Source organism: Falco punctatus (assembly GCF_963210335.1).
Source record: "Falco punctatus genome assembly, chromosome: 12".
Taxonomy (NCBI): domain Eukaryota; kingdom Metazoa; phylum Chordata; class Aves; order Falconiformes; family Falconidae; genus Falco; species Falco punctatus.
The window spans coordinates 30,984,315-31,003,278 of NC_137592.1; the positions used below are offsets into that span (position 1 = coordinate 30,984,315).

The window sequence follows — 18,964 nt, forward strand, 5'->3', positions numbered from 1 at the left end:
GCAGTTTCTTGTCCCCTTACCAGAAATTTATCAAGCTTCTTTTACACTTGCTATAATTAACTGGTTGATCTTGTATCATAAGGTATTGCAGTTTATTAGAAAGAGCAGTTCTACTGTGAGTGGGGGACATCACTCCTCGTCTTAGATAAAGCTAGTTGCAGGAAGCTGAATAATGCACTATATTCTGCCAATGATCATTTATGGCAGGCCCTTTTCCGGCCTTCTTTGCATAACAGCAGTAACCCAAAGGATACAGTTTTTTCCCGTTGAGTTCTTCCTCTGATCTCGCTGGGATATTTGAACATAATGTAGCAACAAATGTTTTAAGACTTTAAAAAAAAATTTCAAAGTCTGTTCTTCAAATGAGCCGTTACTAGGGAAATAGTGGAACCACTGTGGGGAAATAGGGAAATGAGGCAGAGGTTTGTGGGGCAGCATTCAAAGGATGAGCTTTAAGAGTAAAATAACCATGCCACTTCTCCTGCGCTGCTGTCTCTGTAGCAAACCAGTCAGCTATTTGGGGAAACACTGGGAAATACAGTTAATATCCATTTTCAGTTTATTGGTGTTCTATCCTTCACTGAGCACCTGCAAATGGAAAGCAGGTGTCTAGCAGAAGTATAGTCTCCTTCCAGAGCTTAAACAGTTTGCAATATTTAAAAGTATCAGTGAACAATATGATTCAAGTACATGAAAAAATTAGATGGTAAGTTGCTAGAATACAAGCAAAAAAATGAAACCATTTATTTTTGGGACAGTTTCTTAATACATGCTATGCCTAGTGTGTGCTATTTTATAGCCCTGTTCTTAGTAAAAACAACCTGTAATTTTTTACAATAACAATCATAACACGTTGTAAGTGATGTTCATGCTCCCCGCTGAAGCCTTACTGGTAGAAATAAAAGAAAAAGCATCAGCTCAAATTCTGCTTTGAAATCAAACAAAACCCAGCGCGATTAGGCATTTCAGGTTGTGGGTCTAGCATTACGTTGCATTGTGATGCCCTTTTTTGTTTAACATAGAATAACATTCACTTCCATTTGCATTTTCAACAATAAAAGTCTGAGGGGAAAAAATCAGAAGTGGGGATGTGCTGGGAGTGGAAGAGACTCACGCTGAGAGACTGGCAGTGGAGGTAAGAGGGAGGAGGCTGGGAGCGAGCAGGGAGCCGGCAGAAGGGCAGCAGGCAGAGCTTGTTTGCAAGGGCTGAGGAGAACTGCTGCCTCTCTTAAGTCAAGGTGAAAAGTTTACTTGTAAAAGAGACCGAAATAGAAAAGCAGTGAGGAACCCATGCAGAGAAATGCCTTCAAGGGAAGGTATCGAGAACAAAGTTGTGAGTAGCTGCAGGGGGAAAAATGAACTGAATGCTCTCCTCCAGTGGGGAGGAGGAGGAGTTGGGAGCAGCTGAAGAAGGAGGGACATGGGCAGAGCTACCGGAGGCACAGCAAGGTGGCTGTGAGACTGATGGGGCACAGTGAGAGGTGCCCTACCCAAACAAGCCATGCTGGTGTCTGCTTGTGGCATGCCACGGTTCAGGGTAGTGCCACGCCATGCAGCTGGCTCTGTTTTCATATAGCACTGATATATACATATATATAGTGCTGCCATGACATGCCAAGCAGAAGAATTGCTCAATCTGTCCTGAGCATCCCTGCATCACATCTGTACAGCTGTCAGAAATGGTAACCTATCTTCCTGGACAGGAAGATCTCACTCAAGCAAGGGACCAACGACACAGGCATGCTATAGGAGATGCAATGAAAAACATCAAATAAAACCCAGCCTGGAACAGAGAGGATTTAAAGCAAGAACCTGGGCATTAGGCTGATGATACCCAGAGGTAAGCTACCACTGTAACCTTGTCAGACTGCTCTCGAGGGAGGGACCTTCATCTGTCAAGTCATCTATAATGCTGAGTAGATTTTACTGCCTAAGTGTAAGTACTGACACCAGGATTTATATGACGGTTCATCTGAAATGGAGGGAGCCATCCACTGCCTGGAGCGAAAAGGTGAAGGGCTGCTTTAGCCCCCTTTCATGGAAACCCATTAATATCTTTGCTGCTAATTGCGTGGTTATAACATCAAAAGGGGTGTGCAGAAGATCTAATTCAGGTAGATCTACGCAAAAGTAGAGTTGGGGAAAAAAAAAAAAAGAAGAAACTGAAAAGTACGTACAGTATTAGGACAGGAGGAGCCTAACCATGTTTGCTCAGAAAACGAGGCTCAGGAAGATGACCTTGAGCAAATATTGGGGTCCTCACATAAATGCTTCCAATGGCAATGCAGGTTAGTCTCCATACATCTGAGTTATTCTTTAGTAGAGTTAAATTGGTATCAATTAGGCAGTAAAAAGGAGAATCTGACTGCTAAGCTGTGCTTCAACCTGTCTCTCAGCATCACTTGCTGGATGATTTTAGTGGTATGGTGGGTGCTGCAAAACCCACTGCTGGTGAAAGGGGCTACCATGGTCACTCAGCTTTATTCCTCTCCAAATTACCAAATGCAAAGTTAGTCAGAGCAAACTGGCCTTGACCAAAACATGCTGCTCTGCTCTTATTTAACTTTGCACTAAAACTGCTGGACTTCTGCAATCATCTGCTCGACTGTGAACTTCCAGCAGCTAATTCAAGTAAGGAGAAATTATGTTTCTGGTATTTACTCTCCTGCTGCAGCCTGCCTCTGTGTGGTTCTGCAGGTAAGAGGCAATTATGGACAGGTGAGGAAGGAGTGGGATTTCAGTCGTGGGTGATGGGGGGGTCAAGCAAGATGGCAGGGAAGGGACAGGCACCGAGAGCAGACAAAAGAGGAAGGAGTTGGACTGGGGCTTTTCTTGGGGACACTGGGCAGGAGGTTGGGGTCTCTGGAGAAAGACGGTGCTATAAACATCTGTCTGTCATACCCAGGGAAACAAGGCAGACAACAACGGAGGTGAAGAACAGGAGAAAAGTGCTGAGCTGGGCACTGGCAGGAGTGTGGTAGAAAGCAGGGACAAGAGCAAGGACAGTGAAGTGGCTGATGGCTGCTGTTTCCCTTTGAGGCTTTCTCTCCACAGGTATATGTATCAGGGTGAGTATTTAGGAGAGGCAAGGCTTATTTTATCCTTAATTAGGCTTACTCATACTACACAAGTCTCTGGTCTTATCAAGAAGCTGAGATACACAGTACTATTCAGTATATTCAATCCTTTGGGACTGCCATTTTTCTACAGCAGTTTGTACAGGTCAGAGCCTTTTTATGCCACCCAATGTCCTTAAAAATTATCATCACATTGAATTAAGGGACAGGTCTTTCTGCCGTTCCTCTGATAAAGTGGTTTAAATCAGGTAAAAAAAAGGAGAGGCCCTTGAAACAACAGGAGTCATGTATGACAAATGAAAAAGGAACAAATCACAGGTCCCAATGCTACCTGTCTCAGAACTCTGGTGGAAATGATGGAGCTTATAACAAAATCACACTGTTAATAAAATTGGTTATGAGTCTAGAGTGCTGTATATCTATGAGTCAACATCTGAAAACAAAGGGAGTGTGTTAGAGGGTATCTTTAAAATGAAATTACAGTTCTGCCCATGTCAAGGCATCTCCGTGAGGACTGCCTGGATTCTGCAACCGGTTCCTCCTAAGAATTATTGCTTTTACTTGGAAAGAAGGGCAAGATGGTATTTGTAAAATACGCCTTGAGAAAGCTGCAGTCCTCTGGTTCAGTAGCCACGTTCCTCTACAGCTGCAATGCCGGATTTAAACAGAAGAGGGCAGTCACTACCAAGCAGCTGAGTGCTGAGGGCTCGCCGTTGCTAGAGCGAAGGCTTTTCAAAACGGCAATTTAAAAGAAAGAAAGAAAAAAAAAGATTAATAAAGGTTCATAATCCAAAAATAAATCTTCTCTAGACATCATGTACCAAGAGGAGTATAAATAATTACAAATTAAAACCTGTCCAGTAAATGGATGTTTGAGGTGCCCTTAAGCAGCACTATCCCAAATGCTGACAGAACCCCTGAAAAATCAGGAGGGCTTGAACAGCATTCTAATCTTTTCGATAGCCTGACTTCTGAAACTCCTGTGAGCTGTTAAAGAGACAACAACGGGGAGAGCTGGACTGGAAGCTGAACCGAGACTGACGAAACCTGGGTACTGTTCCCGACTGCCTTTGTGAGCTCGGGTAAGATATCTGGTGTGTCTGTGCCTCAGTTTCTTCTCTTGAAAATGGGGTTAAATGTTAACAAAAGCCATAAGCATGAAAATCACTACAGGGTTGCACTTTATGCTGCAGGACACTGATACTAGGTTAAGATCACCAATATCAAAGCTAGCCAGTCGGTATGAGTGATGCTATTCACAGATATTTTAATATTTTTTTTCTTGCTCAGAGAAGACTGGATTTTTTTCACTGTATGCCAGGCTTTCTCATGCTGTTCAGCTGACACTCTCATAGTGCTTGGGTGAAAAGACACCTTCTTTAGGAATTTTTAAAATAAATTATATAAAGTGTGTTGCTAGACATCAGATGAAAGCATAAGCACCTTGGTTAGCAGGAAAGCACCCCCTGCAACCTCCCTGCGCCGCTCAGAAAGCTGTTATTTCCATTCCCAGTTTTTACTTTCTCCCCAGCGATAGCTGTGTACTATCAGTAGGCTTAGTCTGCCGTCCCTTGCATGAAGGGAGCTAACGTGTTGACCTTGGCGACAGGAGCTCTGGTATTCACTGGCAATACAAAGGGTATCATTTACAAGATACCGGGTATGCCCACAGTGCCATGTGCTGGTGGGATGTGCTAGGAATATGCAAACATAGACACACGCTGTCAAGCCAAAGTGCTTTGGTCTGCAAATTTTCATGTGGACGTAGCCAAATAACCTGACCACTATCCGAGACAGCTGAGAAGTCCTGGGATATCAAGTTCCCAAACCTGTCTTTTTGAAGTTAGGCACACAGATTGTTCTAATTTCCAGGCACTTTGTAATCCCTAGATAAACAAAGGGTGGTAGAAAGCATGCAACTCATTTATAAATCTTTCTGCACTTGCACCTTTCTAAAACTGCTGTACAGTTTGCTGGCAGATAGATGGCTCTGCATCAGGTTTATCTGTCTGATGTGTAAGTCAAAGCCAGCTGCGGGATCACCATCTGCAACCTTCAGAGCTCAGCAAGATCCTCAAGGCTGCAACTTCTCCCTGCTATCTCTGCTAACATGACAGGACTACTCAGACAGCAGAAGAATAATGATGCTCTGGGTATGCACTATTCCAGACACTTTCAAATGAGCACTGTGCTTAAAAAACCACATCTTATTATTTAAACTTTCTATAAACAAAGCAACATGGCTTGCCTTTTCCTTGTGATGATGCAGGGCATACAGAACGGCTAAATATGCAACTGCTGTTTAATTCAAGACCCAGACAGTGCCATTAAACATATTTTGTTGTGGAGCAAAATGACTTCAATAGCAAATTGCATTTGTCTCTCATGAAAATGCAACTTACAGTATTATTATGGATGTTGCTTCCTTTTGTTGTTGTTGTAGGTGTTAGTCTAGCTATATAATTAAGGGTCTGTCAGTATTTTCATTAAAATCTTTTCATTTTTCAGGATAAGTCAACCTTAAAAAGCTTAATGGGTGAACCTCCTCTTCATGAGCCAAATAGCACTGTAACATACATAGCTACCTGAAAACGGGAAAAGGAGATGATGTTTCTAGGTTCTCAGAATCATCAGGACACCACCAATCCACGTACAGACAGAATGTGTACAGAGACCAAAGTCTATATTCTCCTATATATATGACATTAATGAACATTTTTCCAGATGAGTAACTGCTAAATTGGTAAATCTGTATTAACATACAAACAGATTGCTGCAAATGTAAGCAATAATTTCAGTAGTTGTAACAGATTGCTGCTATTTAACGGGTAGCTTCAGTAATCTCCCTGTTTATGAGGTAATAATGACTTCAGAGTTTATCAGAGCAAAATAACATGCTTTTGTTGCCAGCTTTCCTAGGTGTATTTTTGCACCGTGAGCAGATCGCCACACACAGCCGCCTCTCCCTCCCCTCTCACAAGCTGAAGCTTCGGGCCCCGGGGCAGCCCCTCAGCAGCCGGGAGCGCCCGCCGGGTTCACCCCCCGCCCCAGCTACGCGCCCGGCGCGGCCCCGGGCCCTGCGCTCGCACGCAGGCAAACATGGCGCCCGCTCGGGCGGTTCCGCCGCGCGCCGGCCGCGTCCCCATGGCAACGGCGCCTTAAGGCGGGAGGGCGGGCTCGTGGCGGGCGCCGCCATGGCTCACGGGAGCCCTGTGGTGAGGGGCAGCGGCGAGGCTGGGCCGCGTCCCCGGCCCCATCCTCACCCTACCCCCCTCCCCGCGCCGGCGAGACATAGGGAGGGGAGGGACGGGATGGAATGGGTGTGCCCGGGCCGGGTCTAGTCGCCGTCGCCTCAGGCGGTGCCGCCCCGTGGGGGCTGGGGAGGAGCGGCCGCTGGCTGTTCCCTGCAGCGGGCAGCACACGAGTTGCTTTAAAGCCACTATTTTTGGCGGGTTTGTTAAGCAAAAGCCCCTTGTGGGTAAGAGGATTGCGGCAGGGCCTGGCGTGAGCCCTTGGGGAGCTCCGGGGGGCAGGGAGGCTGTGTGGGCCTGGCAGTGGGGCAGTGTGGCGGCCCCGGGCCGCCCTGCTGCCGGGCCCGGCCTGACCTGCCCCCTCAGGCCGCCAGGTGAACGCGGAGAGGCCTCGGGCTGCGCTTTGGGCCTTGTGGTACCCTGGACTGGGGCATTGCTGACCCCCTCCCCGCTGCCTACCCTGGACTGGGGCATTGCTGACCCCCTCCCCGCTGCCTACCCTGGACTGGGGCATTGCTGACCCCCTCCCCGCTGCCTACCCTGGACTGGGGCATTGCTGACCCCCTCCCCGCTGCCTACCCTGGACTGGGGCATTGCTGACCCCCTCCCCACTGCCTGCAAAGGAAAAAAAAATTCTGATGGGATAGTCTGGTTCATGGCAAAGGGGCCTGTGTGTTAAAGGGATAAAACCGGAGTGTGGGCGTCTCAGAACTGTAACCATTCCCCTCTAATTTGGGAGCGTGTAGTGGGATTTTACAGTTGCTGTGTACAGTTTTTATATAGGATAATAAATATTTGTGCTTCTTGTAGCTTGGCAATCCTGGGGAGAGGAATAGGCCTGTTGAAAGATTTAAATTCAGTTTCTCTTCTGGATTAACAATGAAGGCAAAGCATTTGACATATGGGCTAGTCAACATCCTTTAGTGTAATGGTACAAGAGTCATTTTTTTTTTTTCCTTGTCTTCTTAGTGTTCTGAAGTGTGGTAGGGCAATTTTTGGAGATCTCGAACCTCCTGTGAGAAATCATAAATGAGTGCGGTTATTTCAAAGTAGTGCTATGTTGTGCTGATAGCTTTTTGCAAAAAATGTAACTTGTTACTTCTTAATAACTTCTAGGCTTTTTTATATTGTCTGCAGTTTACAACTTTAGAGCAGTAAAACATTAATTTGATGTTGAGTTAGAAAAAGCGTAAATTACTATCCTGGAATCTTAACTTCTATGGTTTCCTAAAAATCTCAGCTTCATCTTTCACCTTGTGTAGGCTATTCTGGTGGTAATGATAGTCAAGATTAATTGACTTTAAATTGCTAAAATCTTGCTATCTTACATTTGCGTCAGAGTGAATGTATCTTGAAGCTCGTATGTCTGTTGTCCAGGTCTGACTGGAGGATTAGGATTTAATCACGAATATGGGCAGAAGAAGGAATAAAGTGTTGTGTTGGAGTCCTGTTATAAGATGAATGATATGTGTTGGTACCTGTAGTGTTAAATTTCCATGGCTAAACTACTCTACAGCATCAGATGATTATCACAAAGAAAAAATTAAATCTGTTACTTACAGAGGTTACTTGCAGGTTACTTACATTATGCTTCTGATAGAATTGGCACCCTCTCATTTTTAGTAGCTTGTATTGTTGGTTGGCCTTTAAGTTAGGGGCAATGACGCTAGAATGATACTAAGTGGTTTTAAACTGATGTTTTAGACATACTTGTTTGAAAATGCAGCACAGCAGTTGTTTTTGTAATATATCTAGGATTTTCTTAAGCATTTCTGTAGTCTGCAGAAACCAATAATTCCAGGCTTGAATTCTGTATTTTTCCAGGGATGTCAGATTTAAAAGAATGAGTGGACTTGTAAGTCTTTGCACTTGACAGAGTATTCGGTTTATTACACTGATCTGTGCATGCTGTTCATCTTGTAACAGTAGTTTATGCAGTGAGGTTAGGCTTTGTGCTGTCATTTCAAATGACTTAATCTTCATCCTGACTTTGAATTTTTTTTTTTTTAATGTAGCATAAATTATACAAGTCCGTTATTGAAGATGTGATTGAAGGTGTGCGGGAACTCTTTGCAGAAGAGGGTTTAGAGGAGCAGGTTCTGAAAGACTTGAAGCAGGTTTGTTGGGTTCCCCTGCATCAATAGAAGTTGTATTATATTTTTTTTTCTTTTGACACAATGTACCTGTCTGTTTCTTTGCCCTCCCAAACAAGCAAACTTTTGCCCTAAGTTATAGTTTCAAATATCCTGTAAATGATGTGTTGGGCTGCTGGAAGCTGAAATTCAGTAGTGATTGTTATCATGTTTATTGGATAGAATCAGTCAATTTACCTTGCAAAAACTAGGGATACCTGATTATCATTTTAGATGTGGCTTGTTTTTTAAAGCTGATATTGTTGACCTTAATAATAATCTTTCTGCAGCTTTGGGAAATAAAGGTGATGCAGTCTAAAGCAACAGAAGGCTTCTTCAGACATAGCCATCATTCTGCACAGTTTGCCCTGCAACTACCGCACAGTTTTCACCATGTTCTGCAGGCTTCAGCAGGTTAGATGTTGAACACAACAGATGCAATTTAAGAATAGCTCAGTGATTCAGGAATCTTCTTGGAAGACTTGAAGGTGCTGCAGTAATCTTGGTTTGTGATGCTTATGTATATATCTAGCCTGATGGGGACCAGTAATGATTTGAAAACAAAATTTGACCAATAAAGGACGAAATGAACTTTGATAAACTAATGCAATTATGTGCATGTGCTCTTGATCTGCTGCTTAATTCCAGTAGCAAAACACGAAGACAATTTTAGTCTTCTTGTCTGCAGTCCAGAAGCGTAGTGCTTCAGCTGCAAATTTACCAGTAAGGTTAAGCTTTCACTTCCCCTTTTAATGTGTGGCATGATGTGTGCAGAGGTTATATGGCATGGTTGTGCCATGCAGCTCTGCTGTCATGTTGGAGTTTAATCTGGTTCTGCATTTGTTAAAATGTAATCCCCTTCTTAAACTGAAGAGTAGGAGGGTAGTCTTTCAGTTGGTTCTATTAAAAGCAGTATTCCTGTTGCAGAGAAGTACTTGACTTTCACACAGCCTCTGACATCACGACCTATTCTGCTCAGTTAAGTCCAGCTGACCATTGTGGTAATGTTATGGTAGAGTGTAATGCTTAGCTGAGACTTCTCCCAGTATGAGAGGCCATTAGGACTTTTCCCCATAAAGGACAAAAAAACATACGAGATAATTTAATGAAAATCTGCATCACAGTACACTTCAGGGTTGGGTAGGCACTCTTCAGTCTGTGAGGTTTTTTTGTGTTTGTTTTTTTGGTGTTTTTTTTTGTTTGCTTGTTTGTTTTTGTTTTTCCAAAACAAAAGTTGAGTGGACTGGTTTTGGAGACAGGTTCTTATTTATTCCGTGTGGTTACAGGGAATATACATTTGCGTTTGTTTGCTGTTAGAAGCTTTATATTTAATGAGCTTTACCTTGTTGCTCCCAAAGTTTTGGAAGGGCAATACTAAGCCAAAACAATCTGGTGAAACCAGTGAATTTTTTCTTTTCCTTAAATGGGATTTGAATTGTCCTATATGCTAGAGATTTATTTTCAAAGTAATTGGGCTACCTAAATGGTTTGCTTCTTGAAGCCTGGGGAAGTTTTCCCTTTGCTTATCTTCTCCCATTCCAGTCAGTATTGAGTGCTTTTGAAAATCCCACCGTACTGTTCCTAGTATTAGCACCACAGGATTTACTCTGGTGCAGAAAAATACTTGCACATTTTCTGCATGTTGACACGATAATATGTTTTACATACATGTTCTTGGTCATGTTAAAATGGTAGCATTGCACATCTGTCCTTCTAGCTGATGTAATAAATAGAAATAGCATGCTTAATTTTTACAGTGCAACTTAAACATATCAACAGTTAAACAGTAATATTTGTAGAACAAAAAAACCCCAGAAATCACTAAGACCAGCTTCTAGCAAAATTAAGTTTTATAAATTTGGGGTATAACCTCTTCCCCCTGAGTACAGCATAAGCTTCAAGCAGCATAAAAGGAAGTGTATTTAAGAGCCTTATCTGGATGTGCTCTCTTGATCTTGAGAGTATGAACTGAAGTTAGATTGCTTTAGTTTCAGTTGTGCTTGCTGTAAATAACTGAAAGATCAACTGTGTCCAAGAAATTAATGTTTTTGTGAGGTGCTGTTTTTTTTTCCCCTCCTGTATAGCTTCTCTAGTCATCCCAGCTGGCAGAGGTTTCCAGCAGTTCACAGCAGCAGACCTGGTATGTAACTATAGTGACATTTTATTTAAATTTTGAGTATTCTGAATTCTAAATGATTGTTTGTCAGTTGTTAATAGGCTTGAGGGGAGGCAAGTATGAAATATTTTCCATGTATAGATGCTTTAGGACAGCATTTCTCATGACAGTTTCATGTGTCCAATATGGCATAGTAGGCAAGGGAGCAGGAGTCCTGCTGAGGGAGAATCAACAGATGAAGAAACAGTGCTGTTATTTCTAGCCCTTTTTTATTTTTATTGAAAACAATAAAAAAATTAAGAGTCTGTAGAGGGAGAGCTGTAACTCTGCTGCTTCTATATGAGCAGTGAAAAAGGATGAGGATCTGCCAGTTGGTTTTGCAAGCAATGCATCCGGAAGTGTGTTGGAAGCCATGGCTGCATGTATTTAGCCAATAGATGTATAGTGGAAATGCACATCTACAGATATATTTTTGAAAAAAAATTTTTTCTTACTGAGTTTTAAAATAAAGCACCGCTGGGAAATGCTAGCGTTACTGAAGCTGGGAGCAGCATTATGTGCAAGGGATAGAAATCATCCAGAAGAAAATGAGAGGCTTATAGAGTTGACAGGTTCTGAACTCTGGGCATGGCAAGATTTGTTTGGGGAGGAGCTATTAATTGTCAGTGCTTGAAGTTATTGAGTGCCTCCTGAGCTTCAAGCTAACTAGTTTCCCAAGCTGAAATACGATATTGGGAAGATGTTTGTGTAACATCCAAGTTACCTGATCTAAAAACTAAATTTCCCCAGAACAGCTAGTTTGAAAGGGAGCCGTATATCCAACTGTTTGGTTTCCAGGAGAAAAAGAGAATGCAAAGTGACTTCGTAGGCCTAGGCAAGGAGTCTATGCAGTGTGGAGTATGCATAAGCTCAGGTAAAAGTGGTTCTGAGTGGAAAAACAACTTTCTGGATGGTGTGTACTTTGAGGGCATACAGGAAAGTGTTCTGTTAACAAAAAGGGAATGTGATAACTGGAAAATAGGAAACCTTAGGGCAAGTCATTATCCTGTCAATACAGAATACTCTTTATCTTTCTAAATCTGAAAAGTCTGAAGCAACTCTTCAGTAAAGATGATCACAAGAAGCCCTCATTGGTGTTTCATCTGAAGATGTTATGTGTGACATTTAGGGCCCTAGGAGATAAAGTATGCACTACTTCTTAATAAAGCTCTTGTTTATCTAGAGTGCTTCACAAGTGGGTGCAACTCTTACTCTCCCTTCGGGCATTGCTTATCCTATACATGTACCAGCTGGAGTGACGCTACAGACAGCATCTGGTAAGATTAAAGAGGGGATGTAAAATGTTACAGTGCATTGACTGGATGTGGATATTGAAAGATGGTCCCAAGTACAGCAGATAAAACAAATGTGAAGTTAAAAGTGTAGGTGTGTCAAGCCAGTTGCCCTCTTCCTTTGTAGTTTGTGTTTGTAATCGTTGCATGGGAGAAGTAATCACATTGATTAGTTAATGTGTCAGTTGTGTACACTTGCAAGATCAGTTAAGGTGGGCTGCCAGGTGATGCCATTTTTTTGTTTTACAACTGCTTACAAATGTGTTACCTGTGTCTGGACTGACAAAGGATTTCCTCCTCTTATATAAAGGACAATCTTCATGTTTTAAAAAGGTAAAGACAGTCTGGTACTTCAGAATCAAGTTGATTTATTTTTTTTTTAATTCAAATAAAATACAACCATCCATTAACCTTTTTGCTCACACTCTTTTGCTGATAAAACTGCCTGTACAAAAATGTGCTTGTACTGCTTAGGATGTGGTAACTGGAAGGTTTATTTCAGTCACAGACTGACTCCTCAAACAGCTGTTCTTTGAGAACTAGTGTCACTAGATATCTATTTCAGATATAATTCCTAAGGTTTTGAGACATATAGGCTTGTGTCAGTGACTGTGGGTGTGTAAGAATGTGCTTGGGGAAAAGAATAATTAAATGAAATTGGCAACTTGGCTTTAGCATCTTAACTCTAGCACTAATAATAACTTTAAGGATTCAGTATTTGGAATGGTTTTTGTACAAAGAAAGGCTAAATAAACTAGGATTTTTTTTTTATTTTTTTTTAAACTAAACTAGGCAGCTCTTTTTAGAAGGAGGGGGTACCTAAAGGTCCTTAAGAGTGAACTGTCCCTGTAGACATGGAATAGTTTACTGTTTCATCTTGTATTCCTTAGTTTCTGAAATTACATAGAAGTAAATTCAAAACAGGATTTTGTTTTTTAAATCCAGTCTGTAATTTACTGAACTAACTGCTACAGGGTACTGTGGGGGACAAAACCAGAAAGGGATATTAGACATGATGGTCTGGATGGGAGCTCTGACTCAAAAAGCCTCTGAACACTGAAGTTTCAAAGGCTGAAGTTGTGCTTGGGTGAAGTATTTCTTTGTGAACATCTTGTTTCTCATAGTTTACCTGGGTGTTTGCTGTTGGTTATTGGTGGTAACAGGACAGTGGCCTGGATGAACCTGTAGTTTAACCTGCTGAAGCAGAATTTAACTCTTGTCTTTGCAGGGCAACTGTATAAGGTAAATCTGCCTGTTGTGGTTACACAGGCTGCAGGAGATGCAAGTGTTCTACACCATCCTGTTCAGCAGGTATTGCAGCCCCCTGGGCAACCTTCAGTTCTGCAAGCCAACATTGCCAGTGTTGCTCAGGTGAATGCATCCTCTGCCCAGGCAGATGCTGAGACTTTGCAGCCCCAGGAGACTGCTATCCAACAGACCATGGTATTTCAACCAAATGCCATGGAGAAAAACCACCTGGAGAACTCTGCCAGTACTACATTGGTCCAGCAGCCTTCTGTGAATCAGCAGCAACTTGTAACTAATGCAGTGCTGAATCAAAGTGCAGACTCAACAGAAAAATCCCAGTATGGCAGTCTTCACACAGCTGTGTTTATGCCAGAATCATCTGAAGGTTTTTTTCCCACTGAATCCTTGGCAAACAACTCAAGCAGTGTTCTGCTGGATGTGGAGGGGCAGTTAGACATTGAGTCTCAGGAGCTGGTGCAACAGCAGGTGTCTGATGATATCATTGACCTGATTATCACAGGCAAAAGTTTGGACGATAGTGCTGTTCTGAAAGACCATGACGTCATTGCTTCCTCTGACAAGGTAAGGCCTTTTATTTCTCAGCTGGTGAAAATACGTTGGAGATGGTTGGTAGAAGTATCGTAGGAGATGTGATCAAACACACCTGTAAGTAGCACCTCTAAATTATAATAATAAAAACTAACACCACTTTGAAGTTCATTCTTGAGCCTCTTTTGAATAGCAGTAGCTGATTACTTATTTTTACATGAAGAATTTGTCACAAGTATTGCTGAAATACTGGCATTGAGGAGGATGTCAATCTAAAAAATGCTGAAAGTGTAATGGGTAGATATAATATATTCTTAGACTTATTAACTGTTTTGAGGGATAGGGTTTTTTTTGTGACTGATCAGATGGAAATGACCCTTTGAGAACGTTGTGTCATTCTGACGCTGAATCTGCGTTTGGATACTGGCCAGTTGTGGGCAAATTTCTCTTGCAGTGTCAGCTGGGATTAGTTTAAATTTGTAATGTTAAATGTGTGAAGAGCATTTAACTTTCATTGAGAATGCATGTTGAGTATGAAGAGTTGCATTTGATAAGTGAAAATCTGCTGGAAGGAAATGCATTTCCTTGGGAAAAAGTTCTGAACAAACTAGAATTTAGCTAGAGCTGTGTGGAAAACTTGAATGATTTTAATTAACAGGCCACTTTCCTGACCTCATCTACTTTTTGTTCTAGAAATTATTTACAGATGTTTTAAGTTCAGGCTGGTTTGCTGACTTTGAGTTGTAGTGCTTATATGTGATCGAGGCAAATTTATTAAATGCAAATTTAATGACAGTAATGACAAATGACTGTAAATAGAAAGCATGTTATGGTGCTTGTCTGAACTTTGATGGCAGGGTGATGATAACTGTAGTAAGAATAGAAGGTCAAAACAAAGTGTTATTTTCTTGAACTAGAAAGTGTATGTGGATGTGAATTAGATGCTACAGTAAAGATTTAATGAGAAACTAAAGATGGCTGAAAGCTTAAAGGACTTTTATGCTCCTGTGAATGCTCTGTTTAGGAATTCTAGCACTTTTATGAACAGTAACTTGAGGTACTGAAATATTTACTGTCTCAGCTTTTTATATCTTATTTAAACAAAGCACTTTGAGTTGAGGGAGAGAATGAGTTCATCTTGATTTTTATTTCAAAAAGGAAAAAGGCTATTTTTGGGGATGGGTGAGTAGCTTGTTTCCTTTTTTTTTATTTTTTTCCCCTTGTTTTGTTTTTGGAGCTGTATTTGCAATAGGAATTCTAAAGGCCTGGTTGGTCATTGTTGTCTTAAAAAAGTTGTTTGATTACAATAGTGTTTAAAGAAAGGTCTAAGAAAATGTCTTGCTATATTGTTGAGGAATATGTGGCATAGAATCCATTTAAGATTAGGTATAAGAACAAGGTTTGCAAATGTACTCAGAGTTTCCAAGAAGGCCAGGACTTGAAATTCTCATTTTAGTGCCCCAATCGTGTTGTTTTATTAAACAAAAATATCAGGCTTTGTACTGAACAGTGAAAGCTGTATGGCGTTAATTCACAAGCTGTCTCTGGTCTCTTTTATTCCTGTCAGATGGAACCTACTGAGCAGATGGAATCTAATTTACGATCAGAGAAGGATATCTGCAGTGACATTGGAGGCATAATTCAGCTAGATGGTACTGGTGATGTTTCTCCCAAGGAAGAAATACCATATACAAAAGATAGGGAAGAGAATGAATTCATTGGCATTATTGAATCAGAGGATCTAAAAGCTCTGGATGATGAGGAAGATGATGATGAAGAGTATGACAGTGTTTCAAACACAGAGTCTAGCAGCAGTGGTGGTGATAATGAAGAGGCCCAAACAGATATCGTTGAGGAGGTAATTTACTTTTAAGCTTTTTGAAGCACATTACAGTAGTATATCTGTCTTTACTGTTGGAATTGTTGCATCCAGAACAATTCCTGGTTAAGTTTAATGCAGAGAATGTATAGTTCAGTTACGTACCTCTTGAGACATGTGGGTACTGCTCAGAAGTCACTTGAGAGCTCATTTTGAGAAGCATGGACAAATGAAAGAGATGTTGAGAAGTCATTTTTATTGGATTAATTAAAAGACTTAATTAAAGTTATAGGGTAGAACCTTGGCCTCAGTGGAATAAAGTACTGCTTTTTATTTAAGTAAGATTGGGATACAAATCTATGTTTCTTTGCCTTCTGAAGGACACGGGATTAGACAGAGAAGGGAACAACGTGATACAAGTACATGTTTGCTAGGAAAAGGCTTTTCTTAAAGATGCAATTTTGTATCCTAGAAATTCACAAGAGAATCAACTTGTGGCATCTGGGCTTCAAATAAATACCAGTTGATTAGTGTTCTATTTACATGGGTCAGCTTTGCCAGTTAGCAGGCTTGCTTTTTGACCCGTGTTTTTGTTCAGGGTGGTGTTGTCGCTGAGAATGTATGCATGTAAAGCTGCTTATAAATGAGCTTTTTGCAACATGGTCTTAATAGCCTCTGGGTCGTGATTTTTGCAATGCTAACCTTTTATTGTTCTTGTTATGTTTAATGTCAAGTATATTCAATGCTATTCTGAAAGAGTGTATAAAATAAAATTTTAATCTCTAGGACCCTTTAAATTCTGGTGATGATGTCAGTGAACAGGACATTCCAGACTTGTTTGACACTGACAATGTGATAGTTTGTCAGTATGACAAGGTACAGTATATAGTTTTATCTTTGTTTCTTAATCATTCTAAGTAATATCTTCAGCAAATCCATGTCTGGTTTACTACCAGCGCCTTTTAAAGAAAATCTAATGCTGTAATAATTGTGTTTAAATTACATCTTCAGCTGACAATAGTCTGAAGACTTACCTGCTGCTTTCTGAAATGAGGATAATCAACGGGTTTTTAATGACCTATTAAAGGTAAAGAAAAGGGGTCCAAATCTTGGCAAATTAAGATCTGGAAAGCTGCATAAGCTTATCTTTCAACTTTTTAATAATTACTTAACTTTTAAGTAATTTCAACAGCGCCATGTATGTATGTATGTATGTATGTATGTGTTTTCAGCCATGAATTAAGACTTTTGAAATGGGTAACAGAAAGAGGAGCGTGTGTACTTTATTCTTCACTTTTTGTCTTTTGAGGTGCTTACTGAGAGGTTTTCTTGTCAGAATTCTGTTGTGTCTGAAAAACAAAAGTTGTTAAGGGGCATTTTGTTCTCCTCCATTTTAATGTTTAAAATTCAACCTTGTTTTGAACTCTTGAAGATCAAAGTACTTCTAGCCCTGGTATAGTTTTGGATGGTTATATGCCAGTAGTTTAAAAGTTGACAAAACAAACTGCATATTTCATTTTGAAACAAATCTAGAAAAATATCTCTATAGTTTGCCTAAGAATGTGCCTTGGCTTTGCTTCTTTCAAAAGTGACTAGTGATGATTTTTATTTTTTTTTTTAATGTGTGTTCAACTAGGCCTGTCTTTAATGGTGTCTGTGTTTTAGGAAACAGTGAAGTGCTAAGAAAATTGTCTTTACTAAAGCCTAACAGATGGGTTTTTCTGAAAGTAGTTATTTTGGAAAATGTAGTTATAGGGATGTGTGTAGAAAATGCATCTGAACTTAAGCCATAGTGTCTGTATTGTATTGAAAATGTACACAAAGTTTTGAAGCTTTGTAACTCAGTTTGTTACAGATGCTATGGGTAGTGGATATTGTTATCTACAGCAAGTTTTGTCTGTAATAAGCAGAAAAATTGGTTGGAAATTTAAACTAATAGAAAGTTCAGGATGTCTTCAAGGAAATTTAAAATCGGATGTTGCTAGAAATGAACAGTTACAGAAGTTGGAGGAAGATGTTGGTGACTTCCCCTTTCCTATACAGATTTAGTAAAACACATAGGCCTTGTAGAAAGTAGATGGAAAGAGTTACCTATTAAATTACTTTGTTATCTATAAAAGAATGCTGTCAGCAAAATTACTGTCTTGTTTCTTTTGTTTTTTCCCCTCCTTTTTCTTTCTGGTCTTGAAAATAGACTGAGGCTTAAAATCCAAGGAATTTTCTAGAGATACTTAAAATTCCTTCTTTTAGTATTAAACAGAAACTTTCTGTGGTATAGATAGTTTTGTAGGCCTTTAAAAAGAAACAGAATATGCACATTCTCTTACTGTTTTATATGGTGTTATTTGCATTTTAAAGCAAAGTTTTCCTGCTCTTAGCCTTATCCTAATGTCTCTGCACACAATGTTGCTTTGCACTGTGCGCAGGAGAAGAAACACTGCGTTTCAGTTAAGCCATACCAGTTTGCAGGGTGCAGTATGTTTTGGGACTGGTACACTTGTGAAATTGCTCTGTTATAGTCTTGTTTTCCTGCTGGTGTCGAGATGACACACAGCTACTTGGTTTTTATGTTTTTGTTTTGTTTGTTTTTTTTTTTGAGAGGGGTGCATGTGCTAAAGTTCAGGAGGTTGTTCCCTTGAGAGAGCCGGGAGTTCATTATAAACAACTGAAATCTACTGCCTCTGAATATTTGTGGTGTGCTCAGTGGCAGTGTTTCACATGTTTTGGGCTACTGGGGTTTTAAAATAAAAAAAAGGCTTGTAAACAAGTTGTTCTTAAAAAAGACTTTTTTTAATGGCTGTCTAATATGTATTATATTGGGGGGAATTGATTTTTTTTTTTTTTTTCATCAGATACATCGAAGTAAGAACAAATGGAAGTTCTATTTAAAAGATGGAGTGATGTCCTTTGAGGGTAGAGACCATGTTTTTGCAAAAGCCATTGGAGATGCAGAGTGGTGAAACCTCACTGAAGTATGTACTTTAACTGTGGCGTTATTCCCTTATGAACCTCCTGTGAAACTACTAGACTTTCTATTGTTTTGCCATTAAACAAAACAAGAAAGCTGTGATAAAAATATGCTAAATCAGTGTTGTTAATACATGCAGACTAAAACAGTGTTGTTAGCTACTTAGCTGTCTTGGCTGTTCTCTGATTATTTCGTTATGTTTCCAGTTACTTTGTAATAGGAATGAATAGCTTTAAAGACTGAAATGTTGAATCTGTAGTAATTCAAGAAAAAAATGAAATAGTGACTATGTTTAAGTAAATTTCAGTTCTGTTGGTTCTTTACTCTTTTTGAAATAAGAAACAGTTGTTGGTGATACTATGTCAAAGGCTGCGGAGTATAAAAAAAGAAAAAAAAAAAGCAACACCTATGCAAATCTGAAACCTGTGGTTGTCTCAGGTGTGTACTTTGTTCCCTTTCCTTCCACCCTTTTT

At 40.4% G+C, this 18,964-nt stretch overlaps 1 protein-coding gene across 1 annotated transcript; it reads left to right on the top strand.

The window, feature by feature from the left end:
• The first annotated feature begins 6,870 nt into the window (after positions 1-6,870).
• Positions 6,871-18,509, top strand: GTF2A1L (general transcription factor IIA subunit 1 like). The gene is made up of 10 exons (XM_080408674.1): positions 6,871-7,259; positions 8,344-8,445; positions 8,751-8,874; positions 10,545-10,600; positions 11,799-11,892; positions 13,136-13,218; positions 13,300-13,737; positions 15,272-15,562; positions 16,310-16,399; positions 18,376-18,509. Exons 1-10 carry the CDS (start codon positions 7,257-7,259, stop codon positions 18,481-18,483), a joined length of 1,389 nt encoding a protein of 462 aa, XP_080264800.1. The 5' UTR covers positions 6,871-7,256; the 3' UTR covers positions 18,484-18,509.
• Positions 18,510-18,964: the final 455 nt, after the last annotated feature.